A 21681-nucleotide genomic window follows, 5' to 3' on the forward strand; every position below is an offset into this window, starting at 1 on the left:
TATTCTTCATTATGGATGTGTTTAACTGTCATCCATGCATCCAGGTTAGCCGAAACCACCTCAGAGGCCTTAAATGCTTGAACCCCGTAAAATGCTGCTTGCAGCTTTAATTAGGGGTTCAAGCACGCAGTGCTGAAACCCTATTGTATCTGTTAGGATTTTTATTATTATTATTATTATTATTCTCCACTCAAACTGATCGTGCAGCCCAAACCGTAAGGCCTAGAGAGCTGAAACTTGGTCAGATGGTAGAAGTCCGGCCTTCTTGTCAGATCCAAAGGCTCGCCCCAATCGGCCTAAAGGGGGCGCTACAGTGATCAAAAATGCGTTAGTGCTAATAACTCCTAAACCGCTTATCATAGAGCCAAAAATTTTACATTTCCGGAATCCGTGGGTCATGCGAAATTAAAAACGGTCACTCTGATTTTGGGTCTAGGAGGCCTCGTTTTTTCGCAAATTTGACGTATGTCCAAAACCTACTTTTGCGAACTAGTCCTAGGTTTTTCGCCCAATCTGAACCAAACCACTGCAGAAATGTTCTCTGGCCAAGGAATATCAATAATTATCAAAAAAAAGTTGAAATTTCGACTCGCTGTCGTAATGGGATGCCAAAACGTTCGAAAGTCGAGGAGCAATTTTACGCAACAGGCTATAACTCGTGAAAGAAATAAGATATCTTAACCAAGCTTGCTACACATTTGTAAGACCTAAAACTTTGGTCAAATAAAAAAAATTGCACACCTCTGCCACTTGGGGGCGCTATAAAAAGAAAAAACACATAAATGGCTATAACTAGGCTACCGTTGGCTCGATCGACCTAAAAATTGGTATGCAGTGTCTTTGTTTGAAGGGGCACAAGTACCTATGAGGACATTTGCATATCTCAAAAAACATGGCCGCCATTGGCCAAACAATTTTAAGCACCTATTTGAAAGGGTTAACGGATGTTGATCGGAACGAAACTCGCTGGGTGCGTTCGACTCATGAACCTTAAGGTCTGTAAGAATTTTGAAAGAAATCGGCCACTAGTTGGCGCTAACGAGTTTATTGGCTCTGTAATCACGTGGTGTTTCACTTATCAACACAATATGCATATCATTGGATAGATCTCCTCATAATGCACAACTTTGCCTCAAGAACCATTGCTGTCAATCAAATTGTTCAAATGTTATTCACAAATATGGTAAAAACCTACTTTTACGAACTAGTCCTAGGTTTTTTGTCCGATCGGAACCAAACCACTGCAGTAATATTCTGTCGACTCTCTAGATCAATAATTATCAAAAAAATGTTGAATTTTGTCCTTTGGTTAGCTGTAAAGGGGTAATTTTGTAAAAGGGGTGTGGCCAAACATACCCCAAAGCCTATAAAACCTAAACGAAAACTCAAAACTTTATGAAACTTCGTGGAATCATGTATCAGGTGACTCTTAACAAGCATGCAAAGTTTCATGGAGATCGGATCATAGGTGGCGCTATAACAGTTGAAAAAGCCTCAAAAACACACATTTTCAATAGAAAATGATCACAATTTGTAGGACATGTTCATACATTCACACAAACACTAGATCTTCACATCATATGATAGATCTCCTCTTTGTGAACAACTTTGCCTCAAGGAACGAAGATGTCAATCAAATCGTTCAATTGTTATTCACAAATATGTTAAAAACTTACTTTTGCGAACTAGTCCCAGATTTTTTACCTGATCGAAACCAAACCACTGCAGTAATTTTATCTGGACTCTCTAGATCAATAATTATCAAAAAAATGTTGAATTTTGTCCTTTGGTTAGCTTTAACTGGCTAAATTAGAAAAGGGGCGTGACCAAAATACCCAAAAGCATATAAAACCTAAACGAAAACTCAAAACTTTATGAAACTTGGTGAAAACATGTAACAGGTGACTCTTAACAAGCATGCAAATTTTCATGGAGATCGGACCACAGGTGGCGCTATGACAGTAGAAAAGGTCTCAAAACATAAGATTGATATGGTAAATGGCCTCAAATTGTCTGAAAATGCTCATATATTCACATAAACACTAGATCTTCATATCATATGATAGATCTCCTCATTCTGAACAACTTTTGGGACCAATGTTGTCAATAAAGCTGTTAATTAAATATTGAAGATTATTTTAAAAAGTTACTTTGGCAAAGTAGTCCAAGGCTTTAAGCTGATAATCAATAAAACCACTGAAGTACAATTCTCTAGACTCTGAAGGTCAATAATAATTAAAAACATGTTGAAAAATTGCATTTGGACAACTATAAACCAGTGATTGTATAATATGTTCTTTTCACAGTGTACACAAAGGCCTATTTATACAAACAGAAAGCCCACAAACTATCAAAACTGTGTAAAATAAAGCCTAATTTCATTCTAAACAAGCATGCAAAATTTAAGAGAGATTGGGTAAAAAACTTTACACTATAACAGTTATGTTTAAAAACAGTGTTGAGTAAATGCAACCACTAGATGGCAGCGGAAGACCACTAATGGGCTCATTCAGCAAATTGAAACAGTACTTTTGAGAAGATTTATGAATTCATGCCTAAACAATAAAAAAAACACTGTTACAACATTTTAAATCTCACTGAGTTAAAGTTTTCCATTTTGTTCATACAGACGTACCAGTTTTTAAAATTTTGCCACATTATGATTACAGTGAAACCTGAAAATGACATCCAAACTCTTAAAACTAGTTTAATCATTTAATTTCAGTGCGTGTGTCTGTCTGTCAGCCTATTCTCCGTTTTGGATGTGTTTAACTGTCATCCGTACATCCAGGTTGGCTCAGACCACCTCAGAGGCCTTAATGTGCTTGAACCCCGTAAATGCTGCTTGCAGCTTTAATTAGGGGTTCAAGCACGCAGTGCTGAAACCCTATTGTATCTGTTAGGATTTTTATTATTATTATTATTATTATTCTCCACTCAAACTGATCGTGCAGCCCAAACCGTAAGGCCTAGAGCGCTGAAACTTGGTCAGATGGTAGAAGTCCGGCCTTCTTGTCAGATCCAAAGGCTCGCCCCAATCGGCCTAAAGGGGGCGCTACAGTGATCAAAAATGCGTTAGTGCTAATAACTCCTAAACCGCTTATCATAGAGCCAAAAATTTTACATTTCCGGAATCCGTGGGTCATGCGAAATTAAAAACGGTCACTCTGATTTTGGGTCTAGGAGGCCTCGTTTTTTCGCAAATTTGACGTATGTCCAAAACCTACTTTTGCGAACTAGTCCTAGGTTTTTCGCCCAATCTGAACCAAACCACTGCAGAAATGTTCTCTGGCCAGGGAATATCAATAATTATCAAAAAAAAGTTGAAATTTCGACTCGCTGTCGTAATGGGATGCCAAAACGTTCGAAAGTCGAGGACCAATTTTACGCAACAGGCTATAACTCGTGAAAGAAATAAGATATCTTAACCAAACTTGCTACACATTTGTAAGACCTAAAACTTTGGTCAAATAAAAAAAATTGCACACCTCTGCCACTTGGGGGCGCTATAAAAAGAAAAAACACATAAATGGCTATAACTAGGCTACCGTTGGCTCGATCGACCTAAAAATTGGTATGCAGTGTCTTTGTCTGAAGGGGCACAAGTACCTATGAGGACATTTGCATATCTCAAAAAACATGGCCGCCATTGGCCAAACAATTTTAAGCACCTATTTGAAAGGGTTAACGGATGTTGATCGGAACGAAACTCGCTGGGTGCGTTCGACTCATGAACCTTAAGGTCTGTAAGAATTTTGAAAGAAATCGGCCACTAGTTGGCGCTAACGAGTTTATTGGCTCTGTAATCACGTGGTGTTTCACTTATCAACACAATATGCATATCATTTGATAGATCTCCTCATAATGCACAACTTTGCCTCAAGAACTATTGCTGTCAATCAAATAGTTCAAATGTTATTCACAAATATGTTAAAAACCTACTTTTACGAACTAGTCCTAGGTTTTTTGTCCGATCGGAACCAAACCACTGCAGTAATATTCTGTGGACTCTCTAGATCAATAATTATCAAAAAAATGTTGAATTTTGTCCTTTGGTTAGCTGTAAAGGGGTAATTTAGTAAAAGGGGTGTGGCCAAACATACCCCAAAGCCTATAAAACCTAAACGAAAACTCAAAACTTTATGAAACTTCGTGGAATCATGTATCAGGTGACTCTTAACAAGCATGCAAAGTTTCATGGAGATCGGATCATAGGTGGCGCTATAACAGTTGAAAAAGCCTCAAAAACACACATTTTCAATAGAAAATGATCACAATTTGTAGGACATGTTCATACATTCACACAAACACTAGATCTTCATATCATATTATAGATCTCCTCTTTGTGAACAACTTTGCCTCAAGGAGCGAAGATGTCAATCAAATCGTTCAATTGTTATTCACAAATATGTTAAAAACTTACTTTTGCGAACTAGTCCCAGATTTTTTACCCGATCGAAACCAAACCACTGCAGTAATTTTCTCTGGACTCTCTAGATCAATAATTATCAAAAAAAATTTGAATTTTGTCCTTTGGTTAGCTTTAACTGGCTAAATTAGAAAAGGGGCGTGACCAAAATACCCAAAAGCATATAAAACCTAAACGAAAACTCAAAACTTTATGAAACTTGGGGAAAACATGTAACAGGTGACTCTTAACAAGCATGCAAATTTTCATGGAGATCGGACCACAGGTGGCGCAATGACAGTAGAAAAGGTCTCAAAACATAAGATTGATATGGTAAATGGCCTCAAATTGTCTGAAAATGTTCATATATTCACATAAACACTAGATCTTCATATCATATGATAGATCTCCTCATTCTGAACAACTTTTGGGATCAATGTTGTCAATAAAGCTGTTAATTAAATATTGAAGATTATTTAAAAAAGTTACTTTGGCAAAGTAGTCCAAGGCTTTAAGCTGAAAATCAATAAAACCACTGAAGTACAATTCTCTAGACTCTGAAGGTCAATAATAATCAAAAACATGTTGAAAAATTGCATTTGGACAACTATAAATCAGTGATTGTATAATATGTTCTTTTCACAGTGTACACAAAGGCCTATTTATAAAAACAGAAAGCCCACAAACTATCAAAACTGTGTAAAATAAAGCCTAATTTCATTCTAAACAAGCATGCAAAATTTAAGAGAGATTGGGCAAAAAACATTACACTATAACAGTTATGTTTAAAAACAGTGTTGTTTGAGTAAATGCAATTTATAACCACTAGATGGCAGCGGAAGACTACTAATGGGCTCATTCATTCTAAGTAAAACACTATTGTTCCAAGCTTTCATGAATTCATGCCAAAATGTTAAAAAAATTAACTGTTATAACATTTTAAATCTCATTGAGTCAATGTTTTCCATTTTGTTCATACAGATATATCAGTTTTTACAATTTTGCCCCATTTTGATTACAGTTTAACCGTAAAATGAATTTTGTACTTTGGTTACCTTTAAAGGGGTAATTAAGAAAAGGGGTGTGGCCAAACATACCACAAAGCCTATAAAACCAAAACAAAAGCTCAAAACTTGGTGAAATCATGTGTCAAATGACTTAACAATCATGGACAGTTGAATGGTGATCGGACCATAGGTGGCGCTATAACAGTTTAAAGGCTTTAGAAACACAATATTTCTATGCTAAAAAAAAAAAAAGCTCATATATTCACACGAACACTAGATCTTCATATCATATGATACATCTCTTTATTCAGAACAAGTTTGCCTTTGGGACCAATGCTATCAATCAATACTTTACTAGCTATGAAGAATAAAAAGAGCATGTGTCTATGTTTGGATTACCTTAAAGTGCAGATACAACCACTAGATGGCAGGAAATATTCACTCTTTAATGTTTGGTTTAATGATGTAGTGACATTTAGGTCATTATTTCATTTAAAATCACATTTAGTCAAAGCTCTCAATTTACCACTTCATAAAGACAGAAAGAATATTATAAAAAGGAAAATCCAGCAAGCATTTTATTAGTTCAAATTTATATCATGTACAAAAAAGCCTATAACTTCTAGTAGAAAACTGGAAACTTTATTAAATTGCATAAATTCATGCATTATATTATTCTAAATAAAAATTGAGAATCTTATGGAGATTGGAGAAAAATTAACACTGTGACAGCTATAAAGGTTTAAAACCTCTAAAGATGTTTCCCAGACAAAGATTAAGTCTAGTTCCAAAAGTCTAGTCCTTTCAAATAAATGAAAAACAGTGAACAGGCAAGTGTTAGTATTAATTGGTCAGTTGCATATTTCCATAATATGTTTATTGATATTTTTAAACTGTTGTAAAGAAGTACATTTAAAACAAGTCTCCTTATACAATATCACAATTTATTTAACACAATATCTTTGCACAATTCATAGCATTTGTTTTTGTAGAAAAACAAACAAATTATCATATGAAATAAACAAATATTTTAATATGATATTGGCAATAAATAATTTATATAGTAATTATAAACCCTTATGTTTTTCAGTTTAAAGGAGATATATACAGCAATACATAAAATATCCCCATTTTATTTAAATAGTTTTTAAATTATTTAAAAAGTAGCTTATAAAAATTTACATTTATTAGTTTGTTCATTCATTCATTCATTCATTCATTCATTTGCTTAATTCAATTCAATTCAATTCAATTCACTTCTATGACTTCTGTTAATAGATATGCTAGAAAACTATGACCCATTAACACACTGCATGAAAAATGATAAATGATACGTAAAAAAAATATAATAAGAGTAAATACAAAATAATGGTTGTTAATTATTGGAAACATTTAAAATTACAGAATTGTGAAATAAAATTAAATAAAACAAAAACTAAAAAAAGTAATAAATAAAGAAATAAAATTATTTATACATTCATTCATTGAATTTCAGTTGGTTGTATGTTAAATTCTGAAATATTGTGAATAGAACCCAAAAACCCTAAAGTTATACAAGCCAGTGTGCAATACAGAAGGTACAATAGAAAGTAAAATAATTACAATCCTTTTTCATACATGTAAGTAAATCAGGGTTATAGCAGTTTAGAGTAAAGGATAACATGTCACTGGTGTTTGCTGTGGATATGAGGTAGCAAGAATGCACATACTTCATTTTCATTTAGACATCTAGATAATACCAACACCACAGAATATCTGTGCTACTTGTCTTTTCAAGTAGGTTGCCTTGAGGTGAATGGTGTCAGGTGTAGTTCCAGGTCTACAGAGTGCATTTATGGAGCAATAAACAATAGTTTCATCCAATTCAAATAGAGTTTTAACTAAGATAATCAAAAAGATCACCATTTTACAAAGTCCAGGACAACAGAATTTGACATTAATGCCAGTATAAGAGCACAGTACTATGTTGCTTTCTACTGATGAGATCCAAGATCATAAATCTAAAGCTCCAGCCGGTGCAAAGTCAATAAAACTGGACAGAGAAAAATTGTAGTATCATCCCATGAATGTCAGTTGGTGTTGAATTGAGGCATACAGACGATAGTCAATATTTGGTGTTTACAAAATGAATCCATGAAAGCAGCCTGCCATTAGTTACTTGGCCAAAGATGTCCATGGTGGTGTATCAAAAGTTCTGTGCAGTCAAAGCATTCTTTCTTGCGTAGTTATCCATGCAGTTACATTGAATAGAATGTTGTCATCATTGTGAACGTGCTGTGGTGTACCTGAGGATAAGATTTTGATTAGGAAAAAAATTATTTCTCACAAATGTTATATTTTTAAATGTTTTAAATGAGTAAATAGTCAATTTAACTATAATATGTAATGATTTAAGACATTATGTTTCAAATATAAACATTGCAAAATGCTAAATGTTTTTTTACATTATATCAATATAATAAAACTCATCATTATGTTAAATGATAAAAATCATCTTACCTCTTTCTCAATATTTTCAGTGTTGATGAGGATGAAGCTGCAAATATTTCATATTTTTATCATTTTGCTACAAACTATTTTTACTGTACATAATTTTTTTAAACAATTCATTAGGAATTTCATTAGCAGTAACAGTATAATAAAGTTTGCATATACATTCATGGTAAAAGGACATTGCATAAACATTTTGTACAACAAAAATATATGAAAGAAAAAAATGAATGAATGAATGAATGAATTAGTAAATTAATGAAAAGTACTGATAATATAATAAAAAACAATCATTTATATGCACACACACAAACACACACACACACACACACACACACACACTTATATTAACAGCTAAATATTATAATTGCAATTTCAGTATGAAAACATTCAAGGCCTTAACACCCAGTAAATGTACAGTGCTACATACTGCCTTCACATGCTATCGGAAATGTCCTACCTTTTCATTTGAAGAGAAAATCATGACCTGTTCGTGTTTATGTATTTTGATGTGTAAAACAATATGAATTTTGTTGGTAGACAAGATGATTTTTTGCTTATTTGTTGTTTACAAAATCTTACTGATTGATACTTTGCTACTGAAGACATTTACTCAATATTATATTGGTTTTAAATTTTCAACTAGGAAATGTATATTTCTTCTCATTAGTGGCATGCACAGGCCTACTTAGGGAACAGAACAAACTCAGGTATCTCACAGTTAAAACGGCATTTACATTATAGAGGCGCCTTGATAGTACCAAAACAGTAATTCATAAAAAGAACTTAAAGAGGACAAAGATAGATGTCAGTCAAGTACCATTCAGGTGGCATCACATATGAATAAGAAACACATATTACAATTATTAGTTAGGAAGACAGACTCAGGTAGAGCTAGTAGTGAAATTGGGTACTGAGTTTGAGGCCAATCCTTTTAAAGCAGCAGTTCTTAATCTTGTTCATCTTAAATCCTACTACAAAATTGTGAATTTTATTGTGCAGAGCAGGGGTTATGTTTGCCTGAAAATTCTGAAGACAGATTAAATTGGTAGAGCAATGAACACTTTATACGAAGCATGTCAGTTGAAACACTGTTCATATATGCAGCTGTTTTGTAACATTCTTGTGATTTGAATCATTTTTGATAAAAAACTGACACATGCAAAATATGTACAGTGGGGGTCACAAACAGCTGGGATGTCCTTTATAAACAGTATGTGCATATGCCTAAATCCAAGTCAGCATTTATATTTGTAGGAGCATATGTACACAGTTTTTCTTTTATGAGTATAGCAGGTTTTTGAAAATGTAAACTGCAAATTTGACAAGTAATCATAAGATTAACTTTAGGAAGATTTCTGTACACATTTTATAAATGAGGCCTCAGAATTAAGAACCGCTGATTTAGAGAGAGTTTGGTGCACACCACTAATTCCGATAGCATGTGAAGGCAGTATGTTTCCCCACAGAGGCCGTCCACATTTAAAATTCACCTCTGCATCCCCCCTCCCCCCATCTTGTTGGACGATTTGATTATGCTAACCATTTAAGCACAACACAATCATGATAGCTGAAGTAAGTGGGCATAATATCAATCTTTATTTTATCCAAGTCAATGTCTTTCACATAAACATGATCAATTAATGTATTATTTTCAGTTGTTGGTTTCTCAACAATTTGTGTGAAACCAAAATGTTGCATAAGATGATAAATGCTTGAATAATTGAAAATGTTTTCATTGAAATCTCCTAGAATTATTTTCCCACCTGGTAAGCAGTTAATTTCATGAACTAAGTTAGTCAACATTTCTTGAAACAAGGCAATGTTATATGATGGCGGTCTATATACAACTGCCACAGTTGTGTCCAGATGTTCTATTCTGCACGTCATACATTCAATGTTCATGCATGGTAAATCCATTAAATGAACTTTGACTTTTTCTTTGTGATATATTCCAACACCACCACGATTTTCCTCTTTTAGTTTCGCAAAAACATCTTGACTTGTGTCATATGCAGCACTACGTGTTTTTCCATGGAAATAGTACCCATCAAGACTCACTTCATTCTCCACATTGTTTGATTTCAACCATGTCTCTGTTACACATATCATATCTGCTTCAAAGTATCTGTTATCTTGGCGAATATCTAATTTATGTGGGATTAATCCTTCAACATTGTGTAACATAATTCTGTATTTGAAAGTTTCTGTTGATTCACATGGAAGAATGAATGGAGGCATATTCTGTAGTGCTTGCTCAATGTTATCCTTCGCAAAAATAACGTTTTCTTTGAAATCTTCAATGATGAGTCCATCAAGAGAGGTCACTCGACTTAATGCTACATACGCTTGTCCTGCAGCAAATATCTTTTTCATTGAAACAACAGCTTTGTCAACTGTTAAGCCTTGTACTTTATGAACTGTGCAAGCCCAAGCTAATCTGATAGGATACTGCCTTCTGACACCACCATCATTGGTTACTTTCTCTTCTTCAGGTTCAATTGGTGTTGCTTTTTCCAGTCCAGGTTTTAAACACGGATGTTTGGCTCTTGCTTCTTTACCAACTTGGTCATTGTCAAATTCAATATATATTTTTGAGGGAAATGTTTCATTATCATCATAACAGAATTCTTTAATTGTGCCAAAAATTCCATTCACAAGACCGTCTGAAACATTAATATTTTTTATAAGCATTATTCGAGCATCAGTAGCTAATTCAAGGGATTTTTCTAAACAGCTGTTATGAACTTTGAAATGATGCCCATCTTTTGTTTGCATTCGGCCAGTCTTAGCATTTCTCTCAAAGTCTTGTGCTTTTACAGTAACTGTGTCTGAGCATAATTTATGCAGCATATGTATGTTGTGTACATCAACTTCACTGTTTGTTGCATAAATGTGAATGTCTGTACTTTCATCACCATCACCTGTTTCACATTTTTTAAGCATAGTAACATCATCTTCACGCATTGGTTCATTCTTTTTACGTGACCTTAAACGATTTAGTAATTCAGCAAATTCTTTGTCCTTCTGCCTCATGATCTCTGTGAGTTCAACAAAACTAAAGTGAGTTTCCCAAAGATTCACGCTGTTCACTGGTTCAGTATAAAGTGGTTTTCCTTTGACGGGAGAAAGTTGATAAAAATCTCCAACTGCTATTACTGAGACTTTTCCAAATGCTGAATAATCTCCTGTTTGTTTGATTTGTCTCAATCTGCCATGAATATATGCCAAAAGTTTATGATCAACCATTGAAATTTCATCAATTATTAATATTTCCAATTTTCCCAATTTTGCTCTCAAGGAATTAATTTTTTCATCTCCAAGTGGCTGATATGGCAATGTAGCATTCATTCCAATAGAGAAAGTTGAATGTATAGTTTTTGCACTAATGTTAAAGGCACTGACACCGGTCGGAGCTGTTAAGAGCACATGTGTCTCATCTGGATTTTCTGATAACTTTGATAGAATGCGAGAGGTTTCATAATGCATAGCTTTAATCAACACTGACTTTCCAACTCCTCCAGGCCCAGATATGAACACATGAAATGGTTCTGGGTTTTCACCTTGTACTTTTGCTAGACACCACTGTCGCACTTTATAAAAGATTTGTGACTGTTTCTCATTCAAAGAACGCAGCAAACACATTGCATCTTTCTTTGTCATAGCACAAGGATTCTTTTCTAATGTGAATCCATGAACATTTGGTAATAGATCAGGAATGACATCATCACCTTCCTCTGTTTCTATTGGTTGTTCTTTTCTAGTATCTAGACATTCTAAACGCTCAAGTTCTGCTTCTGGACAGATTTGGGCCCAAGCGTCTTCCATCGGTCCATGTTGTTCTAAGTCATCTTGAGCTTTTTGTATTGTCTCTGCTTCTTTTTCAAATTTTGACCTGTTTGTGTCGACTATGATTTTCACTGACTCAAGTTCATCATTATACAATGTGACAAATCCAGTCTCATAAAACTCCTGATATGAAGTGAAATTTGGTGGTTTCAGTTGATTTTGCAAAAAGTGAGGCAAAAATAATTCCAAAATACTTTGATAATAATTTTCAGGATTTTTAGTTGGTGAAAAACGAGCATATCGTACGACTGCAAAATCTGTCCGAGTTCTTTTTCTCACAAACCCCATGTCATTTTCCAGTTTTACTCGGTCTGTGCATGACTTTTCAGATTTGGACAGAACTCTGTATTCTGATGCAAAGGACGCTAAACACATTTCTGTAAATTCTTGAGTTTTTGGACGAGCTCTGTATCTGTCTGTGATGCTTTTCATCCATATTTCATCATTGTCAGTTTCTTCCTTTTCAGCCTTTTTATTTATGATATTTAAAGGTAAACTCATTTTTACTGTATTAATACCAGTTGGAATAAAAACCACTTTCCTCGATCCTTCTTTTAATCTCATATTAGTCAAACGATAAATGCTCTCTTGGGCAGACACTTCTCTATTGTGAAGAAAAACACTTCCAAGTTTTCTTAAAGCTTGTTTTGCATCCATATTGCCATCCTTGTGTGCTTCTTTCTGTGCATTTGCCAGCAGCAATCCCATTTCTCTCTCTGCTTTTGAAATGTAGGAAATGATATACACTATGCAAGAGTAAGCATCAACAACAAACTGTATGTCCATGTTTGCATTCCAGCATTGCAAGAGATCTTTATTATACTGATTTACCCACACATCACTTGGTTTCCTTTTCAGCACAACATTTGTTTTCTTTGTCATTTTGTTATAAGCGCATTCAAATATCTCTTGATTTATACCAATAGATGCAAACATAGAGTCGACAGAGTCAAAGACAGCATCAGTGTTCAGCAAACATTCTCTTACTCTTTTCATTATAGATTCAGCTAAATCTTTTGATATATCATTAGAATTCTTTCCCTTTTTGTCTTTACTTTTACATTGTCCATCATCTGTTGTTTTTTCATTCTCATCAGTTTGTCTGTTTCTTGTAATGAAAGTATTTTTGCTAGGTGGACGTGGAAAGTTAAATCTACATGTAGTGCCTTTCTTTCTACAAGTTTTTGCATGTCTTTTGCTGTGTTGTTGGACAGTGCTCACAATTTCATGCATTTCTGTTTCCTCTTCAGGTGGCATTTCACAAGTGACATAACGATCAACAAATGCTACAACTTCATCATCATCCTCTCTGTCGACTTGTGGTGCATTTTCAACCCAAAACAGACAATGTGTGTGAGGTGATCCACGTTGTTGAAATTCAATTCGATAGAAATAATCTATTATTTTTCCAATGGGTTGAGCTGGTGACATAATCACATCTTTCAGAAAACAGTGGAATCGATGATCAAACATTCTGGCAGCAGTTACTGGGTTTCGTTTCAGCATCCCACATCTATCAGACCAATTCAGTTCATCAATAGGAGTTTGACAACCCTCTTGTTTCACAATACACTGCAATAATTCTGGCCAACGCAAGTCAGCTGAAGAAAATGAGCAAAACCATGTTGGGATCCCAAGTTGCCTCACCATTGCAAACAAATCTTTTTGAACAGCTTGCCAAAAAACAGGACTGCCTCTCACTGGCTTTAAAAACTTGTAACCCTCGTCATAATTCAAAATCCTTTGAAGTGAATCTTTGTTTGTCAACATTTCTGAGGTAATTGTTGTTTTGTTGCTTGAATCATAGCCTTTCCTCAAAGCAATAGATACATTAGAGATAACTTGATTGAGCTCAGATAAGTATTGTCCATAAAAGATATAGTCAAGATTTTGGGCAAAACGTCCATCTGCATTTAAAATTCTGTTGTTTAAATATCTAGACAGTGTTAATTTTTCAGGTCGTGAATCATGAAATGTGCCTGTTCCTTTTGGGAACAGAACTGGAAAACATTTGGCTTCATTAGTTTCATCCATTAACAATCTCACTGGATTATTGCCCTCTGCTGGTGCAAGTGACATAACTCCATCAAAATGTTGATCTAAAACCTCTTGAGCAATATCCACTGGCTGCAAACATGAATCCATAAACAAACCATGCTGCTGTCGATCATGAAGTGTTTCATCAGTGATTTCATCTTCATTTTCAGTATTGTGTTCATTATCAACACACACATCCTGACAAATGTCTAAATCAGACACATTATTGCTTTTATCATTACTGTCTTCTTCTGTTTTACTCAGAGGATTGGTCCAACTGTTGTTAAACTCCACATCTGTATACCATTTGTTATTTTCTTTCAAATATGCCAAAGCTTTTTTTATCTTCTCTGACTGCACATATTTATATTCGTAATGCCCTTTATATGTCAGTTTTCTCTTAAGCTTTACACGTATCATCAAATCATTTTCAGATCTAGGTAAAACATTCACCACTTCTGTAACATTAGATGGAATACAGCTTATAGGCCCATGGACTCCATTTTGTCCTCCTCGTGGTAAAGCCAGCATTTTCATAAATGGAATATTCTTTGCTATTAAATGATGCTCAAGAGAGTTTAAACAGTTCAGTTCAGAAGGAATAGGATCCAGAGCAAGATTGTTTGCAACACTTTCAGCAGGTAGTTTACCTTCACAAATTTTTTTGTCACATGTGTGGCAAATCCACAGAGATTCAGCAGGGCTATTTTTATATACACAATCGTGACTACAGTGTTTGTTACATTTATGAACATAATTAAGTGTTATACATTTTTCTGCAATACAGCCAACTTGATTTGATTTTTGATAATATTTATTTTTACTGCAGCGTTTGACCTGTGTTTTGAAGCAGCAACGATGACACACTGCACAAACATATTCAGGACCTGAAGATATTTTTTGTTTAAACTCTTCAATTACATAGTCTATTACCTTTCTTTTGATTTCTGCTTCATGTTGTGTTTTAACATTTCTCATTTTAATGCTATTGGCAAAACTAATATCATTTTTATATTTTTCTATATTGTAATGTATCACTATGTCTTTATGTATTTCATTCTTATGATATTTTTGGACACTTTGCTGTTTAACAAACTCTCTGTGTGACTCGTCCTGTTTATACTTGTCTATGCTGTACTGCTTAACAGACTCCTTGTGTCTTTCGATTTTACTGTATTTTTGACTACTGTAGTGTTTCACAGATTCTTTGTGTACCTCATCTGTATTGTACTTTAGGACGCTATATTTTTTAACAGCCTCACGATGCAAATCATTTGAATTGTATTTATCTATGCTACACTTCCTTACTTTTTCTCGTTGCTGTTCACTTGTTTTGTACTTTTCAGTGCTGGATGTCATTACCTGTACTCTGTAAGTTTCATCATCATGATATCTCTTGTTTACTTGAATTTTTTTCCTCTCTTTTACGGTAATATTAGTAGCATATTGGAGTTTCTTTTTGTTAAGCCTATATGCATATAATGAACCTTTTAATGATGCATTAAACATTGAATTATGAAATGTTGATTTACAAAAGGAGCCACAGTTACCATCCTTGCTCTTTACACATGCAACAACTTCATAATGGCAGCTGTTAACATGTTTCAAATAAATTCCATGGTTTTGACAGCTGTGTCTATTAAAGGACACATTTGAAGATGAAAATTTAAGCCATTTCTCTCGACTGTATGTAAATATGTCTACACCAATTAAATCACTGGCTGCTTGTATTTCCATCTCTGTCGCCCAACTTCCAACATATTTCATTCTTGTTTTGGCAATGTAGTCTGATACAGAGCTGTATCCTTGTCTGAGATTCTGTACATACTTTTCTTCATTTTGCAGTATGTGTGTAACTACAGCTCGTCTCACTTTTCGGTGTTCTTCTTCACTTCCACTTACAGCAAAAGCTACTGATCTAAAAAAGCAATTACCATCAGCCAAAATACTTTTTGTTTCACAAGGTTCAGCCATGTCAACAATCTCATTTGAATTATTGTCTTCTTTTATGATGTTTACGATGTTTAGCTTTAAGCAAACACTCTTTTGTTGCTGTAGTGTCAATGGACTAAACTGTAAAGAAACATTGACAGTTTCTGAAACAAATTCAACATCACCTGAATTTTCTTTTGTTGGATATAAAGAAATCTTTTCAGTTTTCTGTTCAACACACGATTCATGCACATATATTTTATCTATGTTTGTGAAATCAGTCAAAGATTGACTGCAGTCAACATCAGGTTTCATTTCTGACACAGCTTTGCAGTGTAAATCATTTGATTTGTTTACACGTTTATTCATTTTTCCTTTATGCTGTTCATTTTTCTTGTATTTTTTATTGATGGATTTCATCATTGAAATGTAAGTTTCATCCTCATGGGATCTTTTCTTTGGCTTCATTTGTTTTTCTTCTTTGAACTCTGTACTATTGTTGCAGTCAAGTTTCTCACTAGAATCCTCACGTGACTTTAAAGACACATTTGATGCTAGATCAGACAGTGAATCTTGAAATGGTGATTTACAAATTAAGGCACAGTTACCATCCTTGCTCTTTCCACATACAACAACTTCATAATGGCAGCTGTTTACATGTTTCAAATATATGCCACTGTCTTGACAACCATGTGCATTAAAGGAAGCATTTGAAGATGAAAATCTAAACCATTTCTCTTGACTGTATGTAAATATGTCTGTGCCAATTAAATCACTGGCTGCTTGTATTTCCATCTCTGTCGCCCGATTTCCAACGAATTTCATTCTTGTTTTGGCAATGTAGTCTGGTACAGAGCTGTATCCTTGTCTGAGATACTGTAGGTACTTTTCTTCATTCTGCAGAATGTGTGTAACGACAGCCCGTCTCACTTTTCGGTGTTCTCGTTCCGTTCCACTTACAGCAAAGGCTAATGCTCTAAAAAAAGAGTTTCCATCTGCAACAACCTTGTTCGTTTCACAAGGCTCAACCACTTCAACAGTCTCGGTTGGATCGATTTGATGTTTTACAATGTTTGCAATGTTTAACTTTAAGCAAACAGCCCTTTGCTTCTCATGTGTTAATGGACTAAACTGTAAAGAAACACTAGCAGCTTGTGAAGTAAATTCAACATCACCTTCATTTTCATTAGATGGGTATGGTGTTTTTGGTCTCTGTCGTGCATAAGTTTCTCTCACAGATGTTTCATCTACGTCCATGAAATCACCCGGAGATTGACTGCACTGAACATCACCTTCACTCTCACTTACTGCTGGACCAGCATTCTCGATCACTTGCCAGAATGGCCGTTTTCTGCCAGTCATAACCGCGTTGACCCCAGTTACCTCAAACTCCTGGTAACGTGCATTTATAGACGCGGCAAGTTTCCGGAAATGAACAATCAGTGAGTGCAAGTTACGATGGTAAACCACTACACTCTTACCGTCTGCTACACATCTGCCATCACCTCGTCTTGAATGTGGATCAATCACTGCATACCAGGAACCTTCTCTGACAGCTGCACATATGGTTAGCTTAATATTCACTAAAACCGTATCAAAGCTCTGGAATGCTCGATTTACTGCTTCATCAAAAGACATAGCATACCCTTGTAGTTCTCCATCATATTTATTGACACCAAACAAGCCAGTCAATGCTTCACCATAGTTTATTGAAAACCGACAATCTTTCAGTGTGTATGTGTCTGGTAGCTCATGAACAGCTATGAAGCCGGATTCAGGATCGTTGATTTTCCCTGCGTCTCTCATGGCACTGTACAGGTCATCTCCATGGATCAGAACAGCATTCAGGTCACTTCTCGTCCACTGCAACACACTTTTCATCTTACACATCATAATTGCAGTTAAACTGTTTGCACCACATTGACTTCCCCTATTCCGGCCAAAACGGTAATCTCCTTGATGGAAAGAGCCACTGATGTAAGAAGTCTGTGGAGATAGAGCAGAAACATCATTCACAGTTATCTTAGTACTTTCTTCAGGGGTTTTTTCAGGGGGGTTTTCAAAGGTTTTTTCAGGGTTTTGTTCAGACTTGTATTCAGACTTGTATTCAGACTTGTATTCAGACTTTTGTTCAGAGTTTGTTTGCACGTTGTGATAGACACAACGTTCAGTTAATCCTGGCAATTTTTTAAGAGGTGCCAGGGCCTCTGATGGAACAGCATCCATCCGGTCTGCTATTCTTTTCTTAGCCACCTGGGAACGCTGAGACTGCTTCGTCCGAGGCATCTATACACAAAATATAAAAAGAAATTAAATGAAACATCACTGCATCATAATTCACAAACACAATACAGTGAAGAATTTAAGAACATAGTGTTAATTCATCTTAAAAATAACATCTATTAATGATTACATTACATGCCACTCTGCTTATTTTGGACCTTTGTACTTAAAATGTCTATGTATGGAAACATAAAATAAATACAAGCATTAAATTTACATAATTGTAAACTTAAGTAATAAAACTTAATGTTAACTAAATAAAAACTGGCAACTATTAACAGAAAACATTAGCTAATCATAATATCTAAACAAAACATAATTATTCACACACACACACAGACACACACACACACACACACACATATATATATATATATATATATATATATATAAAGATAAAATGTACCTTAAATGTAAACTAAGCTTTTCAATAATGAGATTGCACTAAGACACAGATGATGAACAATAAACATCATTCTTTAAATCCCTGCGAACTATACATCTAAAAACACTTCCAAGCAATTATATTGCACAACCCTGTTTTAATTTGTTATATTGACATCTAATGATGAAATACTTCAGTTACATTTCAATTATTTTTGCTGAAAAGTCATTTACCTAACCTTCTTTGAGATACCTTTACCACATTTTTTAACTTACAACTATTTCATATTATTTGATACAATTTGTTTTTATTTTCTATATAAAGAAATAATTTACCTTTTTTTCTAAATGATTTCAAAATTCTGTATAAATAAGTAAATTTTCCAATAATATCATGAGTACACATACAAGTCTATGTATGAGTGTGTACGGGTGTAAACAGCCATTCAAAAGCATTTTAAAGAAATAAAACATCAATTAGTGTTAGTTCATATTACAACAAGGTTTAATAATGATGTTGCATTCCACTGTTCCATATACCGCTTTGCTTATTATTTATGTTTAAAATGTTTCATTATGCAAGAAAACCTTGTGCTTTGTTCATCTGAACAACTTATTTAGACTATTTAATGTGATTATGCACACACTTTAATAAACCCAAATCAGTTTTTGTTTCAAGTAAATATGTTAGTTGACTTAACACATAAAACAAGACACTTTTTCACCACCTGTTGGCGTATTTGTGTAATATGAAAAAAATGGTCACTGAACAAATCTGAACGAATCATTTTGGTGAAAATGAAAATAAACAACTCTCCTGAAAAAATCTAAATTTCCACCACAAAATTCCACACAACATAAATGGATTTTTAAAAATTTAGTTTTTAGTGACCTACTCCAACTCACTCCACAGATTATGAGATGACCCGCGCATCACTATTGGCCAAATCAGATGAGGAAAGACAACTGACAGCCAACCTAAAATCCAGAATCATATCTATTTTAAAGGGGTCACACATGGGATGAGAAGCGCAACGCCACATCATTTTATGTTTTTGTTTTCTATAAGTGTATGCACACCAGCTGCAAAATTTGGCGCCTGATCCTGGCGCCCAGCTATAACTCAGGACATTATGTGCATTTACATGAACAGTTTTTGCTTCCATCAGAATTAATACTGAATGATGAATCCAAACGTAGTGTTTCCATGAATGCTAAATAAAGTAATAGGGTTGATATGTGTTTACGTGTCACAAGCTTCTGATCAGATTTACTCTTTTGACATGTCCACACTGCATCAATATGCAGAGTTTCCCACTATTGTTATAAAAAGCACAATTGATATTTGTCTACTTAAAGTACGAATTAACCGACGACCATCACATGAACTGTTGTGATGCTTAAAATTACTTTAGAAAAAAAAATGGTGTAAAAGTGTCCCTTCCTGCACCCAAAACTAGTCGTCTGTTTGTGCAGCTTGTGCGCAAGACAACATTCCTGGACCTGCTCTACCAAGATGACCATGACTTGAATGTTGAAGAGACCAAGAAACGGTCATTTTCAGTATAAAAGCGCAGTCAACACAAACCGTGAGAGAAGAGGGTGAACAAAATGAGGAGGAAGCCACGTTGAGCCGCAGCCCAAAGGAAAAAAAAACTCTGGATGCACTGTTTTTTTGAATTTTAAATGCATTATTTTACTTAGGATGAAAAAAGGCTTTTGGCTTTTCTTCTGTGGCCACATTGGGCAAAATATTAATAATGCACGTTTATTCAAAGCATAAGAAAATATAACTGTGAAAAAAAAAAAAAGTATAATATTTAAAATAATGTTTAGAAATAAAATGTAAATAATAAGTAAATTTTTCATTTAAACATGTGATGCAGTAGGATGAAAACCCACCATAAAGTCTCAAGAAATGTTTTTGAAAAAAACTGAACTCACCTTAATTTTACATGTCTTTCTAAACAAGCGGCTCTGTTGTGTGAGAGGAGAGTGCAAGCGTTTTACAAAGCATCCCTCTCTAGAAAATGTGTGAAATACGTGTTCTGTGTAAATGGCTTGGTTTCAGTTTTGACGTAAACAAGATTTTCTACACATTGTCTTTTTCCACGATATTTGATTGAACATCGTAGCAGTGCTGCATCTAGTTGCTTCAACTGTATAAGTTAACAAAAACATTCTAATTCAATGACAATTTTATATTATATTAATATTATATTTATATTAAGTATAATTTGACCATCCACGCACTGTCCACATTATGTAATTTTCGTCATCAAGAGGCCTCGCAGACAGCGGTGCATCCGTCCACGAGGTCTCAAAAAGTGCCTGCACACAGACGGGGTGCGCAGCTGTCAACAGTGCATGCACGAGGTGAATGATGACAGAAGTGATACTGCTCTTCGAGCTCATCCGCCTTCTGAAAGCGGTGCAGATGAAGCTGTGTGTGAGACGGATCGGAACGCGAATGTGACGTACACCCAGGTCAGGCCTTAAAGCTGCCTCCTTAACGGACATCTACAATTCGAATGCAACATTTTTGCATTCGAATGTGGAATTTTTTTGTTTATTCTACAAATATTTGAAATTAATTTTTTTTGACAGCCCTAGCGTTAACATTGTAGTTCAAAATAAGAATACACATCCGATCATCTAAACGCTTGAATGTCCAAACCATAAAACAAATACAACTGACAAACTTGTAAGTGGAGAGACAAGACCATCACTATGTGTTGAACCGGCGTTCACCTCCGTATTTTGCTTTTATGCCACTGACTGGAGAGCACAGTCATGTGGCTCCACACGCGGTAGTATGCTTTTAAGGGGAAAGTATTAACAGGATTAAAAAAACTAAAAAACCAACATAGGAAAATTACGTCAGTTAGAGGTTCTGAATTTTGGTTTCGATTACTTCTCAATTAATCATCAAGCCCTACACAGGATATTACACAAATCTTATCACCTGCTATCTATTAACTAAATTCACTACCCAACATACTTCACTGTTAAATAATATTGAAATATTTTTAAAAAAAGTAACATCTTACCTCAAATCCTGTTTCTGCAAATCTTCTGCAACACAAAACTGTGAAAACAACAACAAACAATTAAATTTAATGAAAACACTAAAGACTCTACACTACAGTTCAAGATTTTGCCAGCATTGCCAACAATGAAATGGCCAACTCCAGCTGACATGTACACAAAACTCATACATACAATCACATGTTTTACTCAAAATGCATATTAAGAGAGATGCTGATATCATTAAATGTTTTACTTTGTTTC

At 34.7% G+C, this 21681-nt stretch overlaps 1 protein-coding gene across 1 annotated transcript; it reads right to left on the reverse strand.

Moving 5' to 3' along the window:
• Nucleotides 1–7675: 7675 nt before the first annotated feature.
• LOC127950661 (uncharacterized) lies at nt 7676–15272 on the reverse strand. The gene is made up of 3 exons (XM_052547816.1): nt 14790–15272; nt 9953–14738; nt 7676–7700 (listed from the first exon to the last, which is right to left on the reverse strand). The coding sequence occupies exons 1-3, from the start codon at nt 15148–15150 to the stop codon at nt 7676–7678; spliced, it is 5172 nt and encodes a 1723-aa protein (XP_052403776.1). The 5' UTR covers nt 15151–15272.
• Between the last annotated feature and the right edge of the window lie 6409 nt (nt 15273–21681).

Source organism: Carassius gibelio, chromosome B2 (assembly GCF_023724105.1).
Source record: "Carassius gibelio isolate Cgi1373 ecotype wild population from Czech Republic chromosome B2, carGib1.2-hapl.c, whole genome shotgun sequence".
NCBI lineage: Eukaryota > Metazoa > Chordata > Actinopteri > Cypriniformes > Cyprinidae > Carassius > Carassius gibelio.

Excerpts from the sequence above, each read along its gene's own strand:
- LOC127950661 (XM_052547816.1), bottom strand. The coding sequence starts at position 15,150 with ATGACATCCAGCACTGAAAAGTACAAAACAAGTGAACAGCAACGAGAA. Across the intron at positions 14,739-14,789 it reads AAAATATAAAAATGATATTA|AAATCAAAAGAAAGGTAATA; the intron begins GTTTTGCCAATA and ends AACATGAAGCAG. Across the intron at positions 7,701-9,952 it reads AATGAAGTGAGTCTTGATGG|GTACACCACAGCACGTTCAC; the intron begins GTACTATTTCCA and ends TCTTATCCTCAG.